Source organism: Brachyhypopomus gauderio, chromosome 18 (genome assembly GCF_052324685.1).
Source record: "Brachyhypopomus gauderio isolate BG-103 chromosome 18, BGAUD_0.2, whole genome shotgun sequence".
Classification (NCBI taxonomy): domain Eukaryota; kingdom Metazoa; phylum Chordata; class Actinopteri; order Gymnotiformes; family Hypopomidae; genus Brachyhypopomus; species Brachyhypopomus gauderio.
This window is the reverse complement of record NC_135228.1, coordinates 18,269,674-18,292,575: the sequence shown is the minus strand read 5'-3', so window position 1 is coordinate 18,292,575 and position 22,902 is coordinate 18,269,674. Positions and strand designations below refer to the sequence as shown.

The following is a 22,902-nucleotide window of genomic DNA, read 5'->3' as shown; positions in this document are numbered from 1 at the left end:
TTTGGATGGAGCACAGGGACTTTTCAGCTGTCCCGGAGCGGCCTCTGAAACAGCCACACAGTGCAGCAAAAACTCGGAGAACTGGGACAGTGTGCATCATACTAAAATAAGCACGACAAAGGTGTATGGAAAGGGACACTAGAGTGACAGAGTCCTATGCAATCACGCAGAAGAGAAAGGTAATTGGGACAGAATGCTGTTGAATATAACAAGGCCGGGCACTGAATGGACCTTGCCAAATAGCGGTAGGACACCATGGCAACAAATAGTACCTAGCTAAGAAAACAGACACAGTTTAGTATGCAGCACTATGAGAGTATTAGATCCATACATGATTCCGTCTTGCCTTCAGTGGCATTACATCATGCAAAGACAACTCGGCCTCGCAACCACATCACCCTCTCAGTCTCTCAACCTCACTCGTTTCTTCAGCTTTGCAGGCACTCTTGAGCCTTTCATTAAGACCATGCAGAGGAACTTCTGAGAACACACAGAAATATGTCGTCAACAGAAAAATAAAGCATCAGACACTGGACGAAAACACCAACACCCACAGTTCACTGGGAGGGGAGATCAGGACCAATGCAAAACGTAGACACATCATCATCAAGAAATCCTGAGAGGCCACATGACCCATCTCTGACCTACAGAACGACAGCTGTCTCGTGGCGAGATGCTGTGCTGGTGCTTTTGGTAACTAAGACTATTTGCTCAGCATTTTGTTTTTAAGGTTATTAATGGGAACAAAACAGTGATCACTGTTCTTCTTTTGTATGGCTCATTTGGTTATTTTGCAAGTACACAAAACCCTCATTACACACTCCAAATATAAGTCTACACAATATGGACAAATACAATATACTGAAGTTATATTGTTGTGTATTGCATTTGCGATGTGTTTTGGAATGACATGGTTCCAAGTTAACTTGCATTATTTTAACCTAAAGTATTAACATTTACTGAATCAAAACAAACAAAAAAACCCTACTCTGATTTAGCTTATTTACCTGCTGCAGCCAATATTGTAACAAAAAGGCAACAGACACATTTGCAGATCTAACTCCCATGCACAAACAGATACAATAACACTAAGCTGGTCCTTCCATTACTACTCACAGTAAAAAAACACATTTAAAAGAAATGTTGTCAAACCAGCTCAACAGATGAGAGAATGCAACCCAAAGCTCTGAAGAACAAACCTCCATGCCTGACCAGGCACACTCTTGGTCCTGCAAGTGTATTTTCAATTAACCCATGTTACAATGTCGAACTCTCTTTTGATCCAGGCAAACATTCAGTTCAGAGAAACATGTCTGTTATTCACGAAGGGGGTATGTGTGCAGAGTTTAACAATTGTTGTGGAAGGAGCTTCAACACAGCAGGCATATTCCTTTTCAACTCTGTGGTAGTGGACAGCCAAAGTTGAAATGTTCATTTGTCTGGAGTCAAGAGATTTTTGTTCCCACAGCACCTAAGGCAATTCTGAGAGACAATAACAGACTGAAGGCCATTGTGTTCACCGTCTGTTTACAGTGTAACATTTCTAAATAGAAAACTGAAGCTAAGTTGTTTTTGTCCCTGTAGAGGTTGGGGAGAAAGGGGCGTGCCAGAGAAAGCTTTTTGTTGTTGCCGTTGCTGTTTCTTAGAAGACCAAGAAAGTTTTAAACCAAAACGCAAGTGGGGGGGGGGGGGGGGGGGGGGGGGTTGGGGGCGGTCTGCAGAAAAGCTAATGAAGGATTTGAATACAGCCAAAATCATCAGTCATGGCTCAGGCAGCTTACAGCTTGACCAAGGTACAGTGACTTTTCCCACAACTCTAAGAATCCATAACACAAAGTTAAATTAGATATTACTTTTTGACTGTGCATGAATCCAGCCCCGATATCCATTTGGCTTCCTCGTTAGCAGCAGGCTGAAGCCAACAGTGGGATATACTCAGCAGCAAGATGCAATATGACTAGGACATAAGTGGCAAAACGGTGATTGAGTCAGTGTGGATACAAAAGGTGAACTTTCAGCCTGCTAAAGAGCACCCCCACCTCATGTAAGCTCTCACCACCGCAGATGAAAGGGTCTATATAAAGAGGTCATTCATTATTCAATCCCTCTCCAAGAGGCATGCCCCTGTGCTACGGAGTGGAAACATTTATGAACCAAAAAATGATGAACACAACATCCACAAAACGTTCCTCGTGCAGCCACCTACATTTTCTCCCAACATGCAAAGCTCAGGCTCCTTCACCCATAAATAGTGGAATATCGTTTCTCTTCCATTCTAGCATCTATTTAGTAAATGCCTGAATGGGTATTCAATTGTTGGCAGATACTGTGATAGCCATCCAATAAGTATTCGTTTGTACCAAGTAAGATCTAATGCATATTAAATCCATATTGCCTTCTAAAACAAGACCATGCAGTTCACTAATGATACCATCACTAACATACTGGAATTCCTTGAAAGTGCTGGGGTGGTACTGAAGGCCAGTGATTTAAGCCCTGGAGAAGCAAAGGGAGTGCTGAAAGGATTGCGTTAGCCAACACCACTAATGTCTCAGTTCCTATCTAACCTTTTAGTGCTTTGATCGATCCAAGAAGGAAAGCAGACAGAAGAGACATAAGAATGAGTGAAAGAAGGAACTCAAGACTGTGAAATAGGAAAATAAGAAGACAGTGCTGCAAATAATCACTTGTCAGTTAGGACATGACTTTTAAGGTTACATAAGTTTTACAAGTGCATACCAAAAACATACAATATGCATTTTCCTAATGTCAACTGGACAAGCCTATTTTAGCCTAATTGTTTTCATGTCACACGACTATCACATGACAGAAGGACAGTCAAGGTCAGTCATAAGGAAAATGTTCATGACCATATTGTGCTTGGTAAATAACTAACTAAATAGAAGAAATTCTGAGAAAATCTTCCAAGGAGAGAATTAACAAGTGAATCTATTCAAATGTAAAAAATTTTAATTAAATAAATTGAGTAAAATTAACACACAGAATACCTGAATTCATCAGAGTTTAATGTGATTTAGCAAAAAGCAAGGAGGACAGGGTGTGTGTGTGAGTGAGAGAGAGAGAGAGAGAGAGAGAGAGAGAGAGAGAGAGAGAGAGAGAGAGAGAGAGAGAGAGAGAGAGAGAGAGAGAGAGAGAGAGAGAGAGAGAGAGAGAGAGAGAGAGAGAAAGAAGGCTGGAGGAGTGGACAGAATGGAATACCAGTACTAATCCCCAGCTCCTATGTGGTATTAACTGTTGTGTGCGTGTCCCCCCCCCCCCCTCCAAGGACTCATTCCCTTGCTGCCATCAGTCACAGCAAAGCAACTAATCACCATGCATGCATGCATGAAGTACCTGCAGGGGGGAGCCCCAGAGGCCAACCCCACTGGGCACCGGGTCACCCCAACAGGGACTTGCATTGTGTGACTGTACTGACCTTTAAACACCACCACACATTTACCAATATAAAAAGAAGAGGTGCACGTGCTCAAAAGCTGGGAAAACAAAAAATAGGTTTAAATGCCAGTTAAACTGAAGAATGTGGATTACAGCTCCAGCACAAAAACTATGGCAGCACCAACAAATACTTGTCAGCCAAAATTCCATCAATGGCCAAATGTTTACTTGGACGTTTAACAGCATGTTGACAGCATGGCGTACTAGTGCCTAGTGCATGCAGTCCTGCGAGTTAAAGGCTGGTCCCGTGTTTACACGAACCCCTGCAGCCGAGCCCGACACACGGTCCAGTTGAGGCTGTGTCCCCGAGCAAAGCAGCTGGAGTCGTGACAGGTGGGGGACCCAACTGCGCATTAAACCCCCCTAGGCGATGAAACAGGTCGAACTTTTGGGTATTATTTCAGGACACGGCCACATACCAGCATCCTCAACACGAAGATACATCAGCACACTAAAATAAACCAGAATCAACGAGGTCGCGTGTGTGTGTATGTGTGTGTGTTGGGAAAGAGAGAGGCACAACGGAAAGGTTGAATCATTAAACAGTAATGACAAACTATCGCCTCCTTTTAAGCTAGCTAGGAGAGTAAAACAGACCTCGGAGACTACGAGAGGGCGAGTAACCGAACTTTGCTCGGTCCATTCGGTGCTTAATCACATTTAGTGGCTCAGCGGACAAAACTCAGTGTGTTAGCCGGTTAGCATCCCGGCGCGAGACCAAGCTAAAGTCGAAATGTTCTCGGTGTTGAAAATCACCTTTGCTAACATTTTTGGCAATTATTTTTTAAGTGCAGTACAGCCGTGAATGTAACGGAAAACGACGACTACTTCTAAACTTGGCACGTTTCCCAACATCTAAAATTCATCTTAAGGTTTGTGTGTGATTAAGCAGCTTGCGTTACTAGTCCCTGGTTACTCCGGCACGTTGCCATGGCAGCGGCGGACCACACAACCAGGCGGGATTCCGCCGCTTGACTCGTAACACACACGTCCGCGTGCACACGCAGCACTTAAGAGGACACACACTCCGCCTTCAGTCCAGGACACAGTTAGACGGTGCTGTTGGACCATGCAAAAAAATTATATTAATATTATATTAATAATAATATTGTATTATATTAATTTTGAAAAGTTTTTTTTTTCTATTATGCTATATATTAAGGAGCTTGGCCAGCATCCCTCAATGTTTCACAAATCCAGTGAAAAATGGACCAAAGGGGGAAACTACTGCACTGTCACACACTTTTGCATTATCCAGTCTAACACACCTGATCTAACTTAGCCATCCGGAGGTGAATCAGGTGTGTTGGAGCAGAGGTGAACACAATCTGACCAAATCCAGTTCATCCTGGACGGAGTTACGAGCACAAGGTTGTCTAGCCATCTAACAATTAATTGCTGCACTCATCTCAAGTTATCCTCGCTACTTTGCCATGCAGTTTGTCGGACAACTCTTCAGTTGTCACACCACCTAATAAGGAAAAACATAAATAGACAAAACAAAAAAAAACCTACCGGTGGCGACGCACAAAAGAAAGAGAAGTGTAACATTTAGCTGCGGCTGAAGGGAGTTATTCCTGAGATAATGGGCAGTCATTCTTAGCGCCATATCGCCGCCCGCCTTCTTCTCTCGTCCTCTCCGAAACTCTGAAACCTCCTCAGCAACAACTCCATAGGGACGAGGCAGACCGGACCGTACCACGGTCCACCCTCAAACGGGGGTGCGCGGATCATCCCATCTCCCTCCCGCCCGCTCTACGTCCACAGTGCATAACACACGTAGCTGCGTGTCTGGTCTGTTAACTTTTATTACTCCAGTGATATGCTTTATAGACTGGATGACATTAAGAATAGCCTTTGTCACGCACATGCAGGTCCATAACATCTAGCAGCCCCAGTTGGGTGAATTGACCCTTTATGAGTTGAATGAGGAGTTTTCTGCCTGTGTGCCAGGGACAAATGTAAGTAAATTTATTAATGATCTGGTCTGGTATATTGCTTCATAAAATGCGATTTGTTAAGTCCAGTGTTAGTGTTAGTTTGTTAAGTCCACTGGGTGGCAGTGTATTCAATGTCATCCAGTCAATCCAATAAACTATAGTATAAAAGTGTATTATTTGAATTATAAGTATAGATTATATTATATTATAATATAATATAAGATTATATTATAAGTGTATACGTCTTTGGACCTCGATGGACAGGGCCATTAAGAAGAGTCACTTAACAGTGTTTTCACAGAGACGGAGAGAGAACGACCTATTTTTCCTTCTTCTGTATGATTAAAGTTGGAATAGTATTACAAAATACAAATGGAGTTCCAATTAAATTTTGTACAAATAAGCAAAATATTGCAAAATAACAATAACTGCCCAGATTGTCAAGTTTCATTTTTTTGTACATTGCTTTTTGCACAATTGCATGGACTGTGCTATCATTGGTTCAGAGCCAGTTCCAAGAATGGCTGTTAATTTTGAGTGAAAATAAGACATAATTCCCCATACCCTTACACTAATTCTCCCAGAGTTCCCACTTCATGAATCCACCCGCTGTTCAATCTGTGCCTCACTCATACCAAAAACACTTCACCCTACCCCCACCCCTTAGCACAAGTCTGATTGGGGTGTGCACAAATTAGTCTAATCCTGGCAAAGGCTGAAGATGGAAAAAAGCCCCTCCCTTAAAAAATCACATCAGCATTTTCTTTTGTGTCCATTAATTCATTGTAAAATTGACCAGGAACCAGCCTCTTTCTGACTTGTTTATCTGCATTTCAAGGTCAAAATGAGAGAAATCACCTCCCCACAGATCTGTGCTTTTCCATGATTTATTGTTGGGTAATGCTGGTGTTATACACTGTATTGAAAAATGTGATGGTATGAGTGCAGTGTGGAAATTCACATTGCAGACAGCTCTGACAATATCACAGTTAACATATTCATGAGTTCAGAAAACCAAACGAGTTAGCCACCAAGTTCTTAGGAACAAAGAGTCCGTGCACAAGATTGTCCTTGATTACCTAGGCCAGATCATTTCATAGACCTGCAACACCAGCACACTCATGTCACTCACTGAAGGATCCTCTACCAAAATAGCTCTTTTAAAACAATACGAGATCCCCCACAACATGGTGCACACTGATCCTCTTTCAGTGAGGATCTGTTTCTTTCACCAGCTTAAATGGACCAATCAAATCCTCTTTAACAGGCATGAGATAGATCCATTCAGCAGGGTCTCTTACCCATTTCTGCTCCCAGGTCCATCCTTGCAAAAATAATAATAAAACATAGCTTTAAATAGATGCTTGTCATCTATTTATTTTTTCACTCACATCTTTTCCCCTGAATTTGTATTCAAAGTTTCATCTTCCTCCATCTAGTACCTAGAATTACAAACCCAGAGGGAAATGTATAGCTAGTGTTGGATATATCCAGAGAAAAAACTAGGCACTTATCTGGATAATATAGTTACAAGGTCACATGTTTACCACACCAATAAAATATTTTAAAAGCACTGTCTCACTGGAATGCCTGGCAATTATATGGTGAGATAGAACTTTAATTTGCATCAACAGAAATGTTATTTATTTTGGGGGGACTGTATTTAAATGGATAACTGTAAGTTCTTGTATGGGTTTGACTCCTTATTAGCAACATGGCACTTTCTGGACTGACTCAACTCTAAAGTGCTTGACAGTAATGTCACATATGTCTAAAATTCAAAGTATAAATGTTACACCATTCATCAATTCCACATCAATCTCCACAAACACTTTTAAGAACCAAGTAAATGGCCACAATCTTGACCACATGAAGTGCAGTTGCTCAAAAATCACAGTCACAAAAGCGCTTTCCTTTTAGTCAGAATTTCTCTCCTATAATCTTCAGCATTCATAGAGCTAAATATTTTACATCGCGCTTATTTTCCTCATTTTGTTCTTTTTCTCTTTTTCCATCAAGAAAATCACTGAGGGTGTAACCTGCTACAGGAATGTTGCATGAGTCCTTGCAGACTGTTAAAATAGGAAGTTCATAGTGTCAGTTCTCTGTGTCTTAACCTCATCAACGCGTAGCAGGATCAATTAAAATAAATGGCTGCTATGAAATATGTTATATGAATATGTTGTATTACACTGATAACACAGAAACATATAAAAGGTCACAGTAGCAAATGCTCTATGCTATTGCATGCATGAAAAAGGCAGGTGTAGAGAAGAGAATGTGATCTAGTCAGTTCTTTATATTGTATGTTTTTACGTCAGTGTGTTTGTTTTGACCTTGTAAAAACATTGTGTTCAAAGATATTGCATACGTTGATCATAGTTTTTTTTTATTTAGTTTTAAATAAAATACAGTCAAACATTTCATTTAAACTAATCCTAGATTTATTATATTTTTCTTGGTTTGTAAGTAAGCTCAATGGATCTAGGTTTTTCCCCATACAGTTGCTAGTATGTGCATGTTAGTTTAATTTTGATATCGCTTTAATTGTGCTCGACATTGCATGGTCACTAATGGTGACAACTAAAGAACCCATTTGGAGAGCATCAGTTTCACAAGACATGTAATAATGCTATGAGCAATGAGCACATAAACTGTGATAACGTGTTATGATCCATTCAGCAAGCCAATGTGTTTAGAATTAGACTTAGAAGAGAAGCACTGTTAACTGGAACCAATGTATTTACACTTTTAGTTATTAAAACTCCAGGCCTGACCTCAAAGTGTGATATCAGTTCATTGCCTTGGTGCGTTCACATATCTCCAAATGCACTTATTAAATGTTCATTCAATTAATACATTTTATGTTGCTTTGCTTTTAAGCATTTTCATATCACTTATTTTTCTTTTCTTCTTTTTCAACTTCTATTTACATATTAGCTTCAGTGTTTTCTTCAGACGTAAACAACCCAAACTGATGCAAAAATATGATATTTGCTATTTAATGTGGAAACAGCATGACATACCAGTTCCATACCTTTTGTTTTAGTCAAAAGGTAAATTATTTTAGTCAATTAATGAAGAAATAGTAACTTATGCTTACACTGCATTTCTCAGCTATACTAAGACTCTGTTTTACTGGAAACATGGTAGAAATTGTGTTAACATTTATCCTATTGCACCACCTTGTGGTTCATCCTTTATTTATCCCATAAAGGATAAAAATATGGGAAAATACTGTATATTTAATTAAACTAAATGTTGCACAAACAGTTCATTATTTCCATGAAAATTCTATATTAGGAAACAAATAAAACCCCGGAATACAAATAAATGACCTTTATTTTCACACAAAAGTATTAAGAAAGGTCAGACAACCCCAGTCATAGCCAGCCCATTGTGCTACTTCTCCCACTGGTGCAGAGCATTTGGGTAACAAACTGCCATTAATACGTGCTACACGCATCAGAGCTGAGACCTATTGAAGGTCAGTGGTGCATGAATGTGTCCTTTAGTTACTGCATGCTCAGTTCATTTTTATGCCAAGCATGCAGGAATAATTGCTTTACTTTTATTACTGCTATTGGTGTATTTCATTGGGTTGTTGTACTTTGAATTCCTATTCTACTACTACTACATTAGCCAAGGAGTCTTGTTGCAGGGTATGGCTGGAATACACTGGGAAATGTGTGAAAAAAAGTGAAATCGCAGGCAAATGAGCAAGGGGCAAAGAGGGACCATGAGCAGAGGGACCTCTCTTCTGAGATGACGAACAGGCTGATAACATGAAGACACTGAAACGTTGATGAAAAGGAGAAGAAAATGAGGAATAGCATGTGAACAGCTCAATGTGTACATTGTGACAAGAAAAAATAAAGAATGGGTTGGTCTGAAACAAAACTCCAAATTACCTTTGTTGGCTGCATATCCATGATGCGAATCTCCCGTTCCATCACATCTCAAAGGTGCTCTATTGGATTGAGATCTGGTGACTGTGGAGGCCATTCAAGTACAGTGAACTCATTGTCGTGTTCAAGAAAGCAGTCTGAGATCCATTCATCAATCCATTATCATTACTGCTTAATCCTGCTAGTCGGGGTCACGGGGGGCTGGAGCCAATCCCAGCATCAGGGCAGGGTACGCCATGGGCAAGTCTCCAGTCCACCACATACACACACACGCACACACACACTAATGGACAATTTAGAGTGACCAATTAACCTAACATGCATGTGTTTGGACTGTGGGAGGAAACCGGAGTACCCGGAGAAAACCCACGCAGGCACAGGGAGAACGTGCAAACTCCACACAGAACGGACCGGACAGAGAATCAAACCCAGACCACTTTTCTGTGAGGTGACAGTGCTAACAACCACACCACCATGCCGCCCCACCACTCTGAGATGATTCACACTTTATGACATGGCACGTTCTCCTGCTGGAAGATGGGTACACAGTGGGACAAAGGCATGGACATGGTCAGCAACAATACTCGGGTAGGCTGTGGCATTGACACAATGTACAATTGGTGCAAATGGGCCCAAAGTGTGCCAGGAAATTATCCCCCACACCATTGCACCACCACCACCTGCCAGAACCGTTGATACAAGGCAGGATGGATCCATGCTTTCACATTGTTGATGCCAAATTCTGACCCTACCATCCAAATGTCGCAGCAGAAATCAAAATGTACAAAAAATTTCATTTTAATGATGAAAGCAAGTTAAATTTATTCAGGTCTGATGGGAAACATTGTCAACAAACTGTGGAAAGACTGAACCCAAAGTGTGTAAATAAGTCCCTTGTGTTCACTCTATCAGCCAGCAGTTTTCATGCAGGACAATGCACCCTGCCACACAGCAAAATGGGTAAAGCAATTCCTTGAAACTGAGAACATTGAAACAATGAAATGGCCAGTCCAGAGTGCTGATCTAAACCCAATAGAAAACCTCTGGAAAATCCTTGGTGACAGTTATGACTTCACACAACTGTGGAAGAGACTGGAAGAGTGGACCCAAATCACACCAGAGCAGTGTGAGAGACTGGAGATGCCCTGTGGTTGCAGATATGCTGAAGTCATTCAAAGACCTGTAGACGTCCTACTGATTACTGACTTTTGTAACCTTCAGAAAACTGTAATCTTACTCTGTGCTACAATCATTGCTGTTCTGTAATTATGATGTTTTTTTGCAAAATAAAGGTTTTATGGTGATAGACTTTGTTTATTATAAAACACTGTTCTAGTGGCATGTACCCCTTACAAAAAAATCCCTCAAATGTTGATCAATGTAGATTACATTATTTCTGAAAAAAAGCAAGTGTTTATTGTTCTCTAATTTTGATCTCCAGTGTATTCCTATAAATGCAACTGAACATGTACAGTTTTTGTATGCAACCAGTGTAAGGAAGTTTTAATAACAGATGTTTTCTGTGTTCACAATTGCACTTCTTGTGAGAACACTACTTTGTATTTATTATCCAAGTCCCATGAAGCTTCAGAGTAAGCATGTAGCTCCCCCTTTAGGTCAACATTAGAAGCTCAAGCAAATCTTTTTTTTTCTTTCAAAGCTATAATCAGTACATTTTTGCTAATTATTTTAAATTAAAAAATGTCAGTCATATACATATATGCCTACAGTACCATATTGTAGTTTTAGGTTTATATAACACTATTTTCCTTCTTTCATGCACAATCACAATTTATCCACAGGGTCTACATATTTCAGACATATGTGTTCCTGTAAATAGGAGTTTGGACTGTCAAGGGTTAGGATCAATTAAGGGATCCTGACAACCAGACAATATTACCAAAATTACTTTAAAAATAATTCAAGCACCCTTACCCTCTAAAATGTGTATAAAAGTCTTAACAATGCATTTATTTTGTGCATAATGCTTCCAAATATTCTTCCATTTTTTGTCTCACTGTAAATAGATCACATTAAAATTCTGTGGAAAAATATACATATTTGTTTTTCCCCAACCACAGAAGCAGCCATTAGTACTGAAGTGGTGGAGATATAGCGTTGCATGTGTCTTCATGAACTCTTGATCATGAACTAGTCCTCTCTCAGATATGCTTCTGGAACTTCCTCCTCTTCTCCCATCATTGTAGAGACACCTTTCTGCAGCCTCTTGCTGTCTTCTGCTTTGCAGTCTTTCAGCTCATTCTCTGCCTCAAGGGAGTGTAGCTGAGCCTGTTTTACATGGGATTGTGCCATCTGCAGGTTACTCTGGGTCGTTGCTGAAGCGTGGTCTGCTCCTAAAATAAATGCAGGCCAACATACTGTCACATGGAAAATCCAAACTTTATATGACGATGAAGCACCTATGTGCAACTTTTTGAACGAGTCTCCCTGCATCACAGATTAGACCAATAGTTTGAATGTGTTCAGCATGTTGAGCCTGTCATCATATCAGAAATATATTTTAGAAGCCAGAAACCTAAACATCTACTGTATAATAAACATTGTACCTGCATTAAAAGCTGCTTCGGCAGCCACCTGTGAGAGGTTGGTTGCAATCATCCAGTTTGTTTCAAATTGTTTGCAGTTTTCCCTTCGGTCAATGAGCTAGTCAAATCAGAAATATTAATTGAGATTAAATGGAAGCATCAGACATAGTTATCATTTAAAAATACTATTAGGCACCACTTGTGCAGTCTTGAAATGCTAAATATTGTGAGTTGTTACCTCCTTGCGCTGGTGAACTATAACCTGCCATATTGCTTCTTCTTCAGCAGGGTTTAACTTGTTGATATTCTCCACATAGTCTCTGTGAACATTTATGAGTGTGTGTATTGCCTGAAGAGAGAAGGTACAAAGAAAGTTAAATCATGACATAACAAAGCTAAACAATATTACCCTAAAAAAGGCATTACCTTTAGGTCACACAAACATAAGAGAAAAAAAAAACAAGTAACTCATTCAAAATAATTGTTTTTATTATAATTCATAGTAATGAGCGTATGGCACAGGCGTAATGCATACCCACCTTGGTATACTGAGTGAGAGAATCCACTAGCGCTAAAGTGGTTTGAGACAGGAAAGTGTTGGCACTGTCAGTCACCAGAGACGATGCTCTACGGATTAAAGCTTCATGGGACACTTTGTCCTGTTTGTGATAGATAAGAGAAATCGTAAGAGATATGCCTTCTTTAAGATAAATACAAACAGCAGCAAAACATATTGTAATGGTTATCAAGGCTGAAACTCATTTTACTCATCTAACCTGGACGACAGGAACTGCACACAGACCACCATAGATGCTTAAGGAAACCCAGTTCTTCTTGATTAATGACGGCAGCCTTACAAGTTTGTAGGGCATTCTGGTGGCGTTCACCAAGCTTGCTGCGCAGCTGTCAACGGAATAACGTTACAGTGTTCAGATTTTGCGACTTTTAGATAAAATGAATAGGTTCACAGCTTCAGATGACTTGGTTTAATCCAAAAAACACTTATTTGGACTAAATTACGCCAATTATTACTGAACGGACAACAGCCAGTGAAAGAAAGGTGAAACATTGTTTACAGGCGTAACAGATGCAGATTTAAAGTTAGTATGTCACGTTTCTGAGGCTTGTAATGTTCGTAATTGTTTTATATTCATGAATTTTACCAAATATAATGTTTACAACACATTAACATCCGACTTTTTCAAATGAATAAGATACATACCGAGCAAAAGCCACTGCCTTTCTCCTGTACAGCGCCATATTGGTTTACCAAACCCAACCCGGAAGTACGCGTTCACCCCATCTCCATAAATGATAAAAAATAACCAATGACGAAAAGCTAATTGTAGGCAGAATATTCAGCTTTAGAGCGTGTTACTAAAGAAAACATTATTAAACGTTACGTTAAGTTTCGTTACACACGGAACAAAATGAAATTAATTCATTAATTAAAGAAATACTTTTAAATACTCTGCTATGTAATTTAACCATGTAATTAGTGTCTGAAACAAAAGGTCCAAATGTTTAAAGTCTTTATTACACAACTTAGCAAGGCTGCGACATCCATAATACACCAATAAAAACAAATTAATACAATAATACAACTACTAATTTGCACTAATTTACATATATTCCATTACACAGCCAGTGCTATCTTGATAGTGTCATGTAATAGTGACAGAATATCTTTGAGAAGTGGGTGGGACCATTATGCAGTTTACTGTATATACTGAGGGCAGTATGCACTATATACAGTATGTAGTAATCTATGGCCACATACAACTTGCCTCATGATTTCATGCAAGTGCAGTGCTATGGGAAGCAGGGAATAGGGGAACTGGATTCACCAAAACACCTGTAACTCATCATATAGTGCACAGGGACAAACGAGGTCTACACCGCCCTCAAGAGCCTGCAACCGACACGGCCACCTCAACTGCAGCCACTTGAGCAAGGTAGACTGCAAAGGGAGGAAAGGTTTAAAGGGACGGATCCAGTATATATGGGCGTGCATCTGTTACAGTTTCTGTAGTTTCAGCAACCCTTAAGAAACGGTGAAATCTACTGCAAAAAGCTTTTGAGATGAAGTATCTACTTCAATCTGTGGAATCTCCTGAAAATAGAAATTATTATAATGTGTGAATTATAATGTGTTTGACATTTTTGTAAATGTAAATTACATTAATTAAATGACTGTAAAAGTACTGTATTTACATTAAAAATACATGAAAATAGGATAGAAAATAGAAATAAGATATACACAATCCTTTATCGTGAAATGTACTGTTCTATGATTGGAATATTACCTCATTAAACAAGATTAAAACAACAAAGACAATAACAATAGCAAAAACAAAAACTAACAGGCAAGCCTGAATAATTAATGCGATTGGTGATTTCAAGAAATGAGGGGACAATTCCTGTGGGTTTGCTTTGTAATTCTACCTTAGGGATTATGGGTCACAAAAGAAATCTTTGTTAAACAACAGAAAACAAAGTTAATGAAACAGGCTGAAAAATATTCCCTCATGTATTTCATCATACAGTATGTGAAAGTCTACATACTCTTGTTCAACTCACTGTATCCACATTGATTAGGCAGTTCAAAAACAGTTACTGTATGACCTGAATGAAATTAAGACCATCACATACTTTCACAGTCATATTATTTGGGTCAGATTGGACAGGAAATTGAACAGTAACATGAAATCATTAAAAATACATTAAGGTTTTGAAGTTTTAAAATACCTTTTTGTTTTCTTGTTGTACTTGTTGTCTTAGCTTGTTTTAGCTTTTTAGAAATGGTTCTCTGAGTTTTTTTCTACATATCTTATGATCTCAGTTAAGTAACAGTTAATAAATTCATTTTTGTCTTCATCCTTACTGTATCTCTCAACACTTTCAAACTCTCAGTACAAATTGTTTTGTAATTTAGTGTGGGTATGACTGCATCAAGTACTTAGAATAAACTGAGGAATAATTAAGAGAGCAACACATTTAGTAGTTAAAAAGTATATTTCCATGATTACATTAATTTCCAGAATCTAGAATGTCCAATTCTACATTCTGGAAATGAATCAATCAATTCTAATTTAAATTATATATAAATATATATAAATTATTATATTTATATTTAAATTCTATATTAAATAGTTTCCACTACCACATCATAACCAAACTAAATTTGAAGTTGTTAGAAGATCAACATTAAAGAGTCAAGGGACATTTTTGATTGACATGTTCATTTATAGCTGTTAAAGTCTCAAGACGCAAGTGACTTGAGGGGGCAATGCGGTATTAAAAATGAGGCTTTTAACGACCAGATACAGATCTGGGCTTAAAATCTTTCAAGTCTAATGCATGATGTACACTTAGTTATCTCCAAATTTTAATATACTATAAGGTAATGACTCATAGACAACTTAATACTTAAAGAGTAACTTTAAATGCATAATCGGTATTTTAAAATGTTTAATTCTATATTTACATTTGTGTTTAATCCATACTGTACATTGCTGTCATGTACAACGTGCTGTATAATTTGAGGATATTTTACTTTACACAACATTAATTTGATTTGTAATTCACTTTCTGGAACGTTTAATTCTGTTTCTAAATTAATTACAAGGAATTTTATCTCTCTGTTGTTCTCATTATCCAGGAATTGTAATGGACAATATATCTGGACCTTTGACTATAGTGCAGATGCAAGCCATCAAACCGGTCATCACAGAGGATAGAATCTTTAAGATGATCCTGGTGCTGTCCATCCATGCTATCTTCATCTACATCAACATGATGATGCTATTCACACTCAGGACCAAGTCCACCTTCCGTGAGACGGCCCGCTACATTCTCTTTGCTCATATGCTTCTCAACGACACCATTCACCTGCTCATTGGCATGGTCCTCTATTTGCTCGGTATCTTCTACCTGTTGGTAGTGAGGGCAGCCTGTGCCTTCATTGTACTGCTGTCTGCCACCACCTTCGTCAACGCGCCACTCAACCTGGCCGTCATGTCCCTGGAGAGGTACACGGCCATCTGCTTCCCGCTGCGGCACGGCGAGCTGGCTACGGCCCAGCGCACCCGCGCGGCTGTGGCGACGGTATGGGTGCTGGGTGTGGTCAGTGTGTTAACCGATGTGCTTGCTCTCTTCCTCCTCGCAGAGCCGTCCTTCTATTTGTCTCCTACAGTCTGCACCATCGAGCAGCTCCTGGTGGCGCCCTGGCAGCAGGGCAAAAGCCAGGCCCTCAACGTGCTGCTCTTTGTGGCGGTGGCAGCGGTGTTGCTCTCCACCTACGTGGCCATCCTGCGGCAGGCGCGGGCCGCCTCCGCTGACCGCTCGGTGGCCCGGAAGGCTCTGCGCACCGTGCTGCTACACGCGCTCCAGCTGGGCCTCTCGCTCATGTCGTTCCTCTACGTGCAGCTGCAGTCCTCTACACGCAGCTGCGCTTCCTCATCTTCGTGGTGGTGCTCGTCCTGCCACGCTGCCTCAGCTCGCTCGTCTACGGCCTGCGGGACGAGAGCTTCAGGCCCGTGTTCTGCCAGTACTTTCTGCACTGCGGTGGGAGGAAACTTTGACCTCGGTTGACATTCCGGGTGCGATGACGCAGACACAACGATGTGGTGTTGGGTTTAGCAATTTTGAGAGAGCTGTGCTATGGATCAATATGTAAATGTGTTGATAGAGAGGCGTATGCAAAGGAAGTGGTATACTAAGACAAATCTGCTTGCAAGTTGTTTGTGCATGGTGAAAGGGTTGTGTTATTGCATTGTTATGGAAGAAATGCATGTTGTATGTTGTGCAGGGTTTTAGGATAGTGTTAAATGTTTTATCTTTTATATCATTGCTTTAAATTATGTAACAATAACCCTGTGTAAAGAGTAAATGTTTCCTTTACTAATAAAAAAGAGACAACTTAAAAATTTACCAAAGATGTGCTTGAAATGAAAATGTTCACTGTTATTTACATATCAACAGTGTTCCACAATCAGGTATAGTTCTGGCCAGACTGCATGACTCTGAAGTAGCATTTGATATTGTATGTGATACATACACACACACAAAATGTGTACTAACTCTGCACTTGCTGTTGTTCTTAAATTGTATGTCTGTCTATGGTTATTTGTGCTTCTTGGCAAACGTTTAACTTGCAAAACACTAGGTAATGACATTGACTCCTGTAGTTTAGTAGTAGTCTGATTCAATGGTATCTTGAATTCTGGCCTATCCGTACTATTACCTAGGATGAATTCTGTGATCAGATGCAAAGCACTGTTGTAAGTCACTCTGGATAAGAGCGTCTGCTAAATGCCGTAAATGTAAAACGTATTCATACCTGCTTGCAGTCCAGAAGAATTTGAATTTGATTAAAAAAAAATAATAGGTCTTAAAGCAGATAAGACTTAAATTTTTTCAATTTTAAAATAGGTTTTTGGTGGGTCACCAGAGTAAGTGTCAAAAGTAATGTTGTCTACAGCATTGGCAATTTTCACATCCACTCAGCCACAAGATAACAATACTGAAAGGTGCATCAGAAGCTTTGGTTCCATTCTTGGAGCATGTCTTTATTTAATTTTCTTTTGTTTAATTTGTATTTTTAGAAGAATTTTTAAAGATTAACATGGTCTAATGACTATTTAGTCTCAAGTTATTTATATAAAGGGCCATGAAAGCCAGTCATTATAAAATAGAATATTGCACCCCGACCATTGGTGCAGAGAAGGAGAATGGGAAACCATGATATACCCAACATAAATGCTTAAAAAATATAACATCTAATGTAAAAAACTGTTGGTTGAGTTCAAAACTGTGTTTTGAGTTGTTGTTTCATTCTAGATGACTGACACTTCTGTAGGAGTTCAAGTCTAGAGGGCTTAAACAAGTATCCCACATGGCCAGCTCCCTTATCTGTTCATTAGATATCACATTAAATATTCAGAATTGTTTTCATAGCTCTCATTCTGTTATTAGAAAAGCATTATTAAAGGCAAAGCTTTGGCTGGAGGAGCACGTAGCATGGGAAGGACAGTGGTGCTATAGTGGTAAAGGTCCTGTAACAGGGTGACAGAAGCAGCAGACAGAGAGGTGCCGTGTTCTCTTTACTGTCCATTTCTATGATAGACACAGAACAGCTCAGTCAACGTAGAATAAAGAAGAACGAGGAGGCATGCCGCATGCTCACAAAGCCACACTCGTCTCTCAAAGTCACTTCAACTTGGCCTAGTCAACAGTAGCACAGCAGAAGACATCCAGCAGGTCCAGACGGCACAAGGAACGCACAGACATGACTGCATGGACATGTGGGCTTAAAAAGGGAGTGTGTGGAATGAGGATCAGGTGTGGATGATTAGTATCTTGGTGTTTGTGACAAAAATATATTATCAGCATGTAGATCTCTGCATTTCCCTGCATAGTTTTAAGAGCAGTCTCAAAACATTCCTGTTTATATCCGCTTTTAGTTAAGAAACTCTATCTTAATAGTTTTATCTTATTTACTTTACTTTTTTACTTTTTATGTTATTTTAATGTTTTTATCTTTAATTTCTTTTAATATTTTCTTTTTGTCTTTTTGTCTTTTGTCTCCTTTTAATGTATCTTTTTATTTATACTGTAAAGCACTTTGAGTTACATGTATGTATGAAAGGTGCTATACAAATAAAGATTATTATTATTATTATTATTATTGTTATTATTATTATTATTATTACCCTAAATAAAAATTATTTATTTTATGATAATGACTGGCTTACTTACTAATTAATTCTAATGGTCCCTTACAATAACAAAATAAAAAATTTAATATATTCCAGGTGAGCAAATGCAGTGGATGTAGCTGCACACTGTAGTAAAAGATGACGTAGAGATAGATGGACAATGGAGATAGTCAGGGTGTTTCCGAACAAGGTCCTTTATCAACTGTATAAGAAAAGTCCTTCTAGGAGGTGTATCCAGTTTATAGTTGAAAAAGTATAGTGGAAAATGTTTAAATCAGAACATCCTTTCCAGAAGTTTGTACAGTTTCACGAGAGTAGATCAACTATTTTATCCTAACTTCACTGCTGCCACAGCAACAACTCACAACACAAAAAGATGTCATTCATGCAGCGTCAATTAGCATGAAAATGCTTCGCCATGGTAAATGTCAAACCCTTCAATTTAATCATCCGATCTGATCAGAAAACATTCTTTTGGTTTTTGCATTACGTTTCTGCATTCTAGCATGTTGGTATCCTTACAATCAGGCTTAGTATACTAGCACAAGGAATTGTTCCAGGGAGACTAATTGTTGTAAGTCATTTTAGAGAAGAATGTCTGCTAATTTTGTAAATGTAAATGTCGCATGAGCATCCTGTCTTTCTTCAGGGTCAATATTGTTCCCACTAGTGATGTCAAATTCGAAACGCGGAATCGAACTGAATCGATTCATTTGAATCACGGTCTTCCGAAACACTGTTTCGAAGTCTGTATCAAAACGGGAAAGTCACGTGACTGTTCCAAAAACGGGTTTCGTTACGTCACGAAGTTTCGAAACGTTTCGAATCTTTTAGCGCGTTTTAGTCTGCACTTAAGTTCACAGGGTTGCCAACTGTCACGCATTGAGCGTGAGACACACGCATTCGACCGTTTTCACACGCTCTCACGCCACACTTCCGATATCTCATGCCGAAAAGATCTATATCTATCAACCACCGGCGATCGATCGATCGCGATATAATACTTAATTTGTGTCCATTTTACACCGCCCCAGTAACGTTCGCCACCCCACCCCCCCCCCCCCCCCCCCCGCTCAACAATTTACACTCGCCTCGCCACCCACTCCAGGTTCAAATCTCACTCCAAGCGATCTTGAAAAGTTGGCAACCCTGAGTTCAAGCAGCTGGTCTGAGATCAGAATGTTTACTTTACATGTTTAATAACTAATTTGTTCTTCATGCCAGTGGACTGTACAATTCCTCTTTGCAGGGGAGGAGGGGTCACAGGAAAACGGACTGATCACAACAAAAACACTAACCGGACTATGCGCAATAACTTAAAGGCTCATTATAACATAGCCAGTGCAATAACATTTTAAACAGATAACAAAAATTATGTGCAATACCTCTTCGGCTCTTTATATCCTATTGTTTTTTAGTATTTATTATTATTAGTACTAGCTTAATCTCTTTAATCTTTATCTTCTATTACTGTCATGATGCTGCTGGAATCTTAATTTCCCTGAGGGAAACCTCCCAAAGGGATCAATAAAGATCTATCTATCTATCTATCTATCTATCTATCTATCTATCTATCTATCTATCTATCTATCTATCTATCTATCTATCTATCTATCTATCTATACTTGTAATCAGTTGTGATTACAACTGATTACTTGTAATGTTTAATAAATAAAGCATTACACAAGCATTTCCCTACCTTGCAATGTAAAATGAATAATGTCAGCTATATCAATCCACTGACTAACAGTGTATCATAATGACAAATACATCTTAATTATTAAAACAACCCTGTTCTCTGCAAAATGTTTTCAAGACTACAATTTATTTATGGACACAATATGGTATGGGGGAATATTTCATGTCATATTTCATTAAAAACACATTACTCTGTTTCTGTGGTGTGGATTTATACCCTGGTTGCCCACTAGATGTCACTGTGGCGTGTGATGATTCGAACGTTTCACAAGATTGAATCATTTTCCGAATCAATTGGTTCATTTGATTCGATCTCCCAAAAGCCCCACTTTTGCCATCACTAGTTCCCACACCGTTTACAATTTAACATAAACTTTCTTTTTAAAGACGTATGGCCTTTGTCAGCTACCTTTTAGAGTAGAGATAAACCTTGAACTAAGTCACGTTGTCATAAATCAGGGGCAAGCTGGTGTTGATCGGTGAACACTAGGTGGCACCGCCGAGCTAGCTGATCACAACACAAGCATCAGCGCCATAGAGCGAGAAACGCGTCGCTAAGGAAATGACCGACCAAAGGCGTAAACAAGCATAGCTTATAAGTATAGTTACTGCGGGAATATTATAATACTCGTAAACCACAAATATAGACACCTGATTTGAAACAAATCACATTGGTCACCATTAACACACCTCTGCTTAATGACCAGGCTGCGGTATGTGTGCATTGTCATATTCATACAGTGGTTCTGTGTTAGCCAGACGCTTAAATAACGGCTTAGCTGCCTTAGCTGAAGAGTAGCTAACCCAGCTAGCTGTGGAGCTGACTATACCGTTTAAATAGCCGTATGTGTTAAGGCTTCCACTGGATTTCTTTAGACGTAATGCTTGCCATATGTACAAGAACAGGCATGTATCACTCATGACTGAACACTGGTACTCACTTTCATGGCTTTAAGGTTTAAATGTCAAATGCAACAGTTGCATGATGGGAATAAAAAGCTACATACCCATTTTCTCAGGTGCAGTGTAAAGTTGGAAAGTTCTAATTCTTCACCTTTGTTAATTTTTCAGACCAAAACACATCTTATGGCAGAGGTGCATATAATTGGGCAGATCATTGGGGCCAGTGGTTTCCCCCAGAACAGCCTGTTCTGCAAGTGGGGCATTCACGCAGGTGGTTAATCTCATGTCACGTTCATTAGTCCTCTTCATCCTGATGTGAAAGATTTTTGCTGTTTTGTACTATTCTCACGGCTGAGTTTTATTTGCTCTATGGACAATCATTACATTCCTTTGATATCAGGAGGAGCATGGAAGCTCCTGTCTGGTCTCAGGGAAGGACAGACACAGGTGGACATGCCCCAGATTGGTGACATGGCATACTGGAGTCATCCAATTGACTTGCATTACACCACTAAAGGTCTTCAAGGTATAGCTGCAATATCCTGAATTTATACATTTGAGCATTACATTGAAAGGAAGCATTTGTGTCATCTACCTGGATTTCTCTTCTAGGTTGGCCAAAGCTTCACCTCCAGGTTTGGCATCAAGACTCTTATGGGAGATGTCAGCTATATGGTTATGGGCACTGCCATGTACCCTCCAGCCCTGGGCAACACCGTCTGCAGTGTGTCACGTGGAGGCCACTGGGAACATGGCAGGAACAGCTAGCCCAGATTTTTGTTGGGGGAGGCCCTCAACTTCGTTCTCCTGACCTCATTTACAGTGGAGCGGACAGATACAGACTGCACACTGTTGCCATGGGCACAGTAGAACTGGACCTCTGCATCATTCTGCGGCATTTCGACAGATATGGCGTAGAGAGCTGAGTGTAAAGTGTTGCTAATAAGCACTTGTAAAATAGTGGAATGGTGGAATAGTTAGTGATATTTGATTGGAACAATATTTTTATTAGAATGATAGGGTTACTTATGCAGTGGATTTGTGGTTTCTCCAAATATAGGGCAGCTCTAGGTTTGAAAGTCAGCCAAACCACAGTTCTGTGGGGACAGTTAGAAAAATAAAAAAGTCTTAGTCGGAATTTGTTGCAAGGGGGGGCAGTGATAAGTTTTGCATCACCCACCCCCCCTATGTTTTGTTTAATATGACTCAATCTTTTCATCATTTTGTACTCATTTTACACAATTTTATCATTATTTTGCTTTCTGTTCTCACATTATTAAATATTATGATTGTTTTTGTTGTGATTGTCTTTTATTGTACTTTTTTGCCTACTCTTTTTCCACAAAAGATAAACTAAATAACCATACAAAATTTGCTATTCACATCAATTGACTTATATGTACAGTATTTTTACAATATGGAAATGTTTTTAACACTAAATCAGCAAAATTGATTTTGATTAACTGGAGCTGTTTTCTTGTTTACTTTGCATGGTTAATTCGCCATGTTTTCATGATGATGAGAGAAAAGTTATGGTAATGCGCTTATTTCCTGTGTGGAAAATCTCTCACTGTTACAACAGGAAAAAAGAAAGTTGAAAAAACAGTTGTGGTTTCTGAGTTGTCCTGTGGAACATTATACTCTTATGAATCCTTTATCTTTAAGGCGAGCAAGTGAGAGACAACGAGGAGACAGCATCTGATTGAAGGTAGGTGTTAGGCTATAGATGTTT

At 39.4% G+C, this 22,902-nt stretch overlaps 3 protein-coding genes and 1 pseudogene across 4 annotated transcripts in view; 2 read left to right on the top strand and 2 right to left on the bottom strand.

Annotated features, from left to right (window-relative positions):
- The window catches only part of nectin3b (nectin cell adhesion molecule 3b), a 40,464-nt gene extending 35,379 nt beyond the window's left edge, over nt 1-5,085 (bottom strand). For both annotated transcript variants that reach the window (XM_076979742.1, XM_076979741.1), the window contains exon 1: nt 4,972-5,085. In XM_076979742.1, coding sequence (XP_076835857.1) covers nt 4,972-5,065 — 94 coding nt within the window. In that variant the 5' untranslated portion in view covers nt 5,066-5,085. The remainder of the gene's footprint in view (nt 1-4,971) is intronic.
- A 225-nt stretch (nt 5,086-5,310) lies between these two features.
- On the top strand, nt 5,311-16,593 carry LOC143482300 (odorant receptor 131-2-like; annotated as a pseudogene).
- Nucleotides 11,249-13,178, bottom strand: diablob (diablo, IAP-binding mitochondrial protein b). The gene is made up of 6 exons (XM_076980368.1): nt 13,073-13,178; nt 12,627-12,753; nt 12,390-12,509; nt 12,089-12,199; nt 11,872-11,968; nt 11,249-11,658 (listed from the first exon to the last, which is right to left on the bottom strand). Exons 1-6 carry the CDS (start codon nt 13,108-13,110, stop codon nt 11,456-11,458), a joined length of 696 nt encoding a protein of 231 aa, XP_076836483.1. The 5' UTR covers nt 13,111-13,178; the 3' UTR covers nt 11,249-11,455.
- Nucleotides 16,594-20,736: 4,143 nt separating the features above from the next.
- On the top strand, nt 20,737-22,464 carry b9d2 (B9 domain containing 2). The gene is made up of 4 exons (XM_076979503.1): nt 20,737-20,980; nt 21,339-21,441; nt 21,571-21,696; nt 21,783-22,464. Exons 2-4 carry the CDS (start codon nt 21,354-21,356, stop codon nt 22,094-22,096), a joined length of 528 nt encoding a protein of 175 aa, XP_076835618.1. The 5' UTR covers nt 20,737-20,980; nt 21,339-21,353; the 3' UTR covers nt 22,097-22,464.
- Nucleotides 22,465-22,902: the final 438 nt, after the last annotated feature.

Excerpts from the sequence above, each read along its gene's own strand:
- diablob (XM_076980368.1), bottom strand. The coding sequence starts at position 13,110 with ATGGCGCTGTACAGGAGAAAGGCAGTGGCTTTTGCTCG. Across the intron at positions 12,754-13,072 it reads AAGGCAGTGGCTTTTGCTCG|CTGCGCAGCAAGCTTGGTGA; the intron begins GTATGTATCTTA and ends TTCCGTTGACAG. Across the intron at positions 11,659-11,871 it reads CGAAGCAGCTTTTAATGCAG|GAGCAGACCACGCTTCAGCA; the intron begins GTACAATGTTTA and ends CATTTATTTTAG.
- b9d2 (XM_076979503.1), top strand. The coding sequence starts at position 21,354 with ATGGCAGAGGTGCATATAATTGGGCAGATCATTGGGGCCAGTGGTTTC. Across the intron at positions 21,442-21,570 it reads CAAGTGGGGCATTCACGCAG|GAGGAGCATGGAAGCTCCTG; the intron begins GTGGTTAATCTC and ends CTTTGATATCAG. Across the intron at positions 21,697-21,782 it reads CACCACTAAAGGTCTTCAAG|GTTGGCCAAAGCTTCACCTC; the intron begins GTATAGCTGCAA and ends TTTCTCTTCTAG.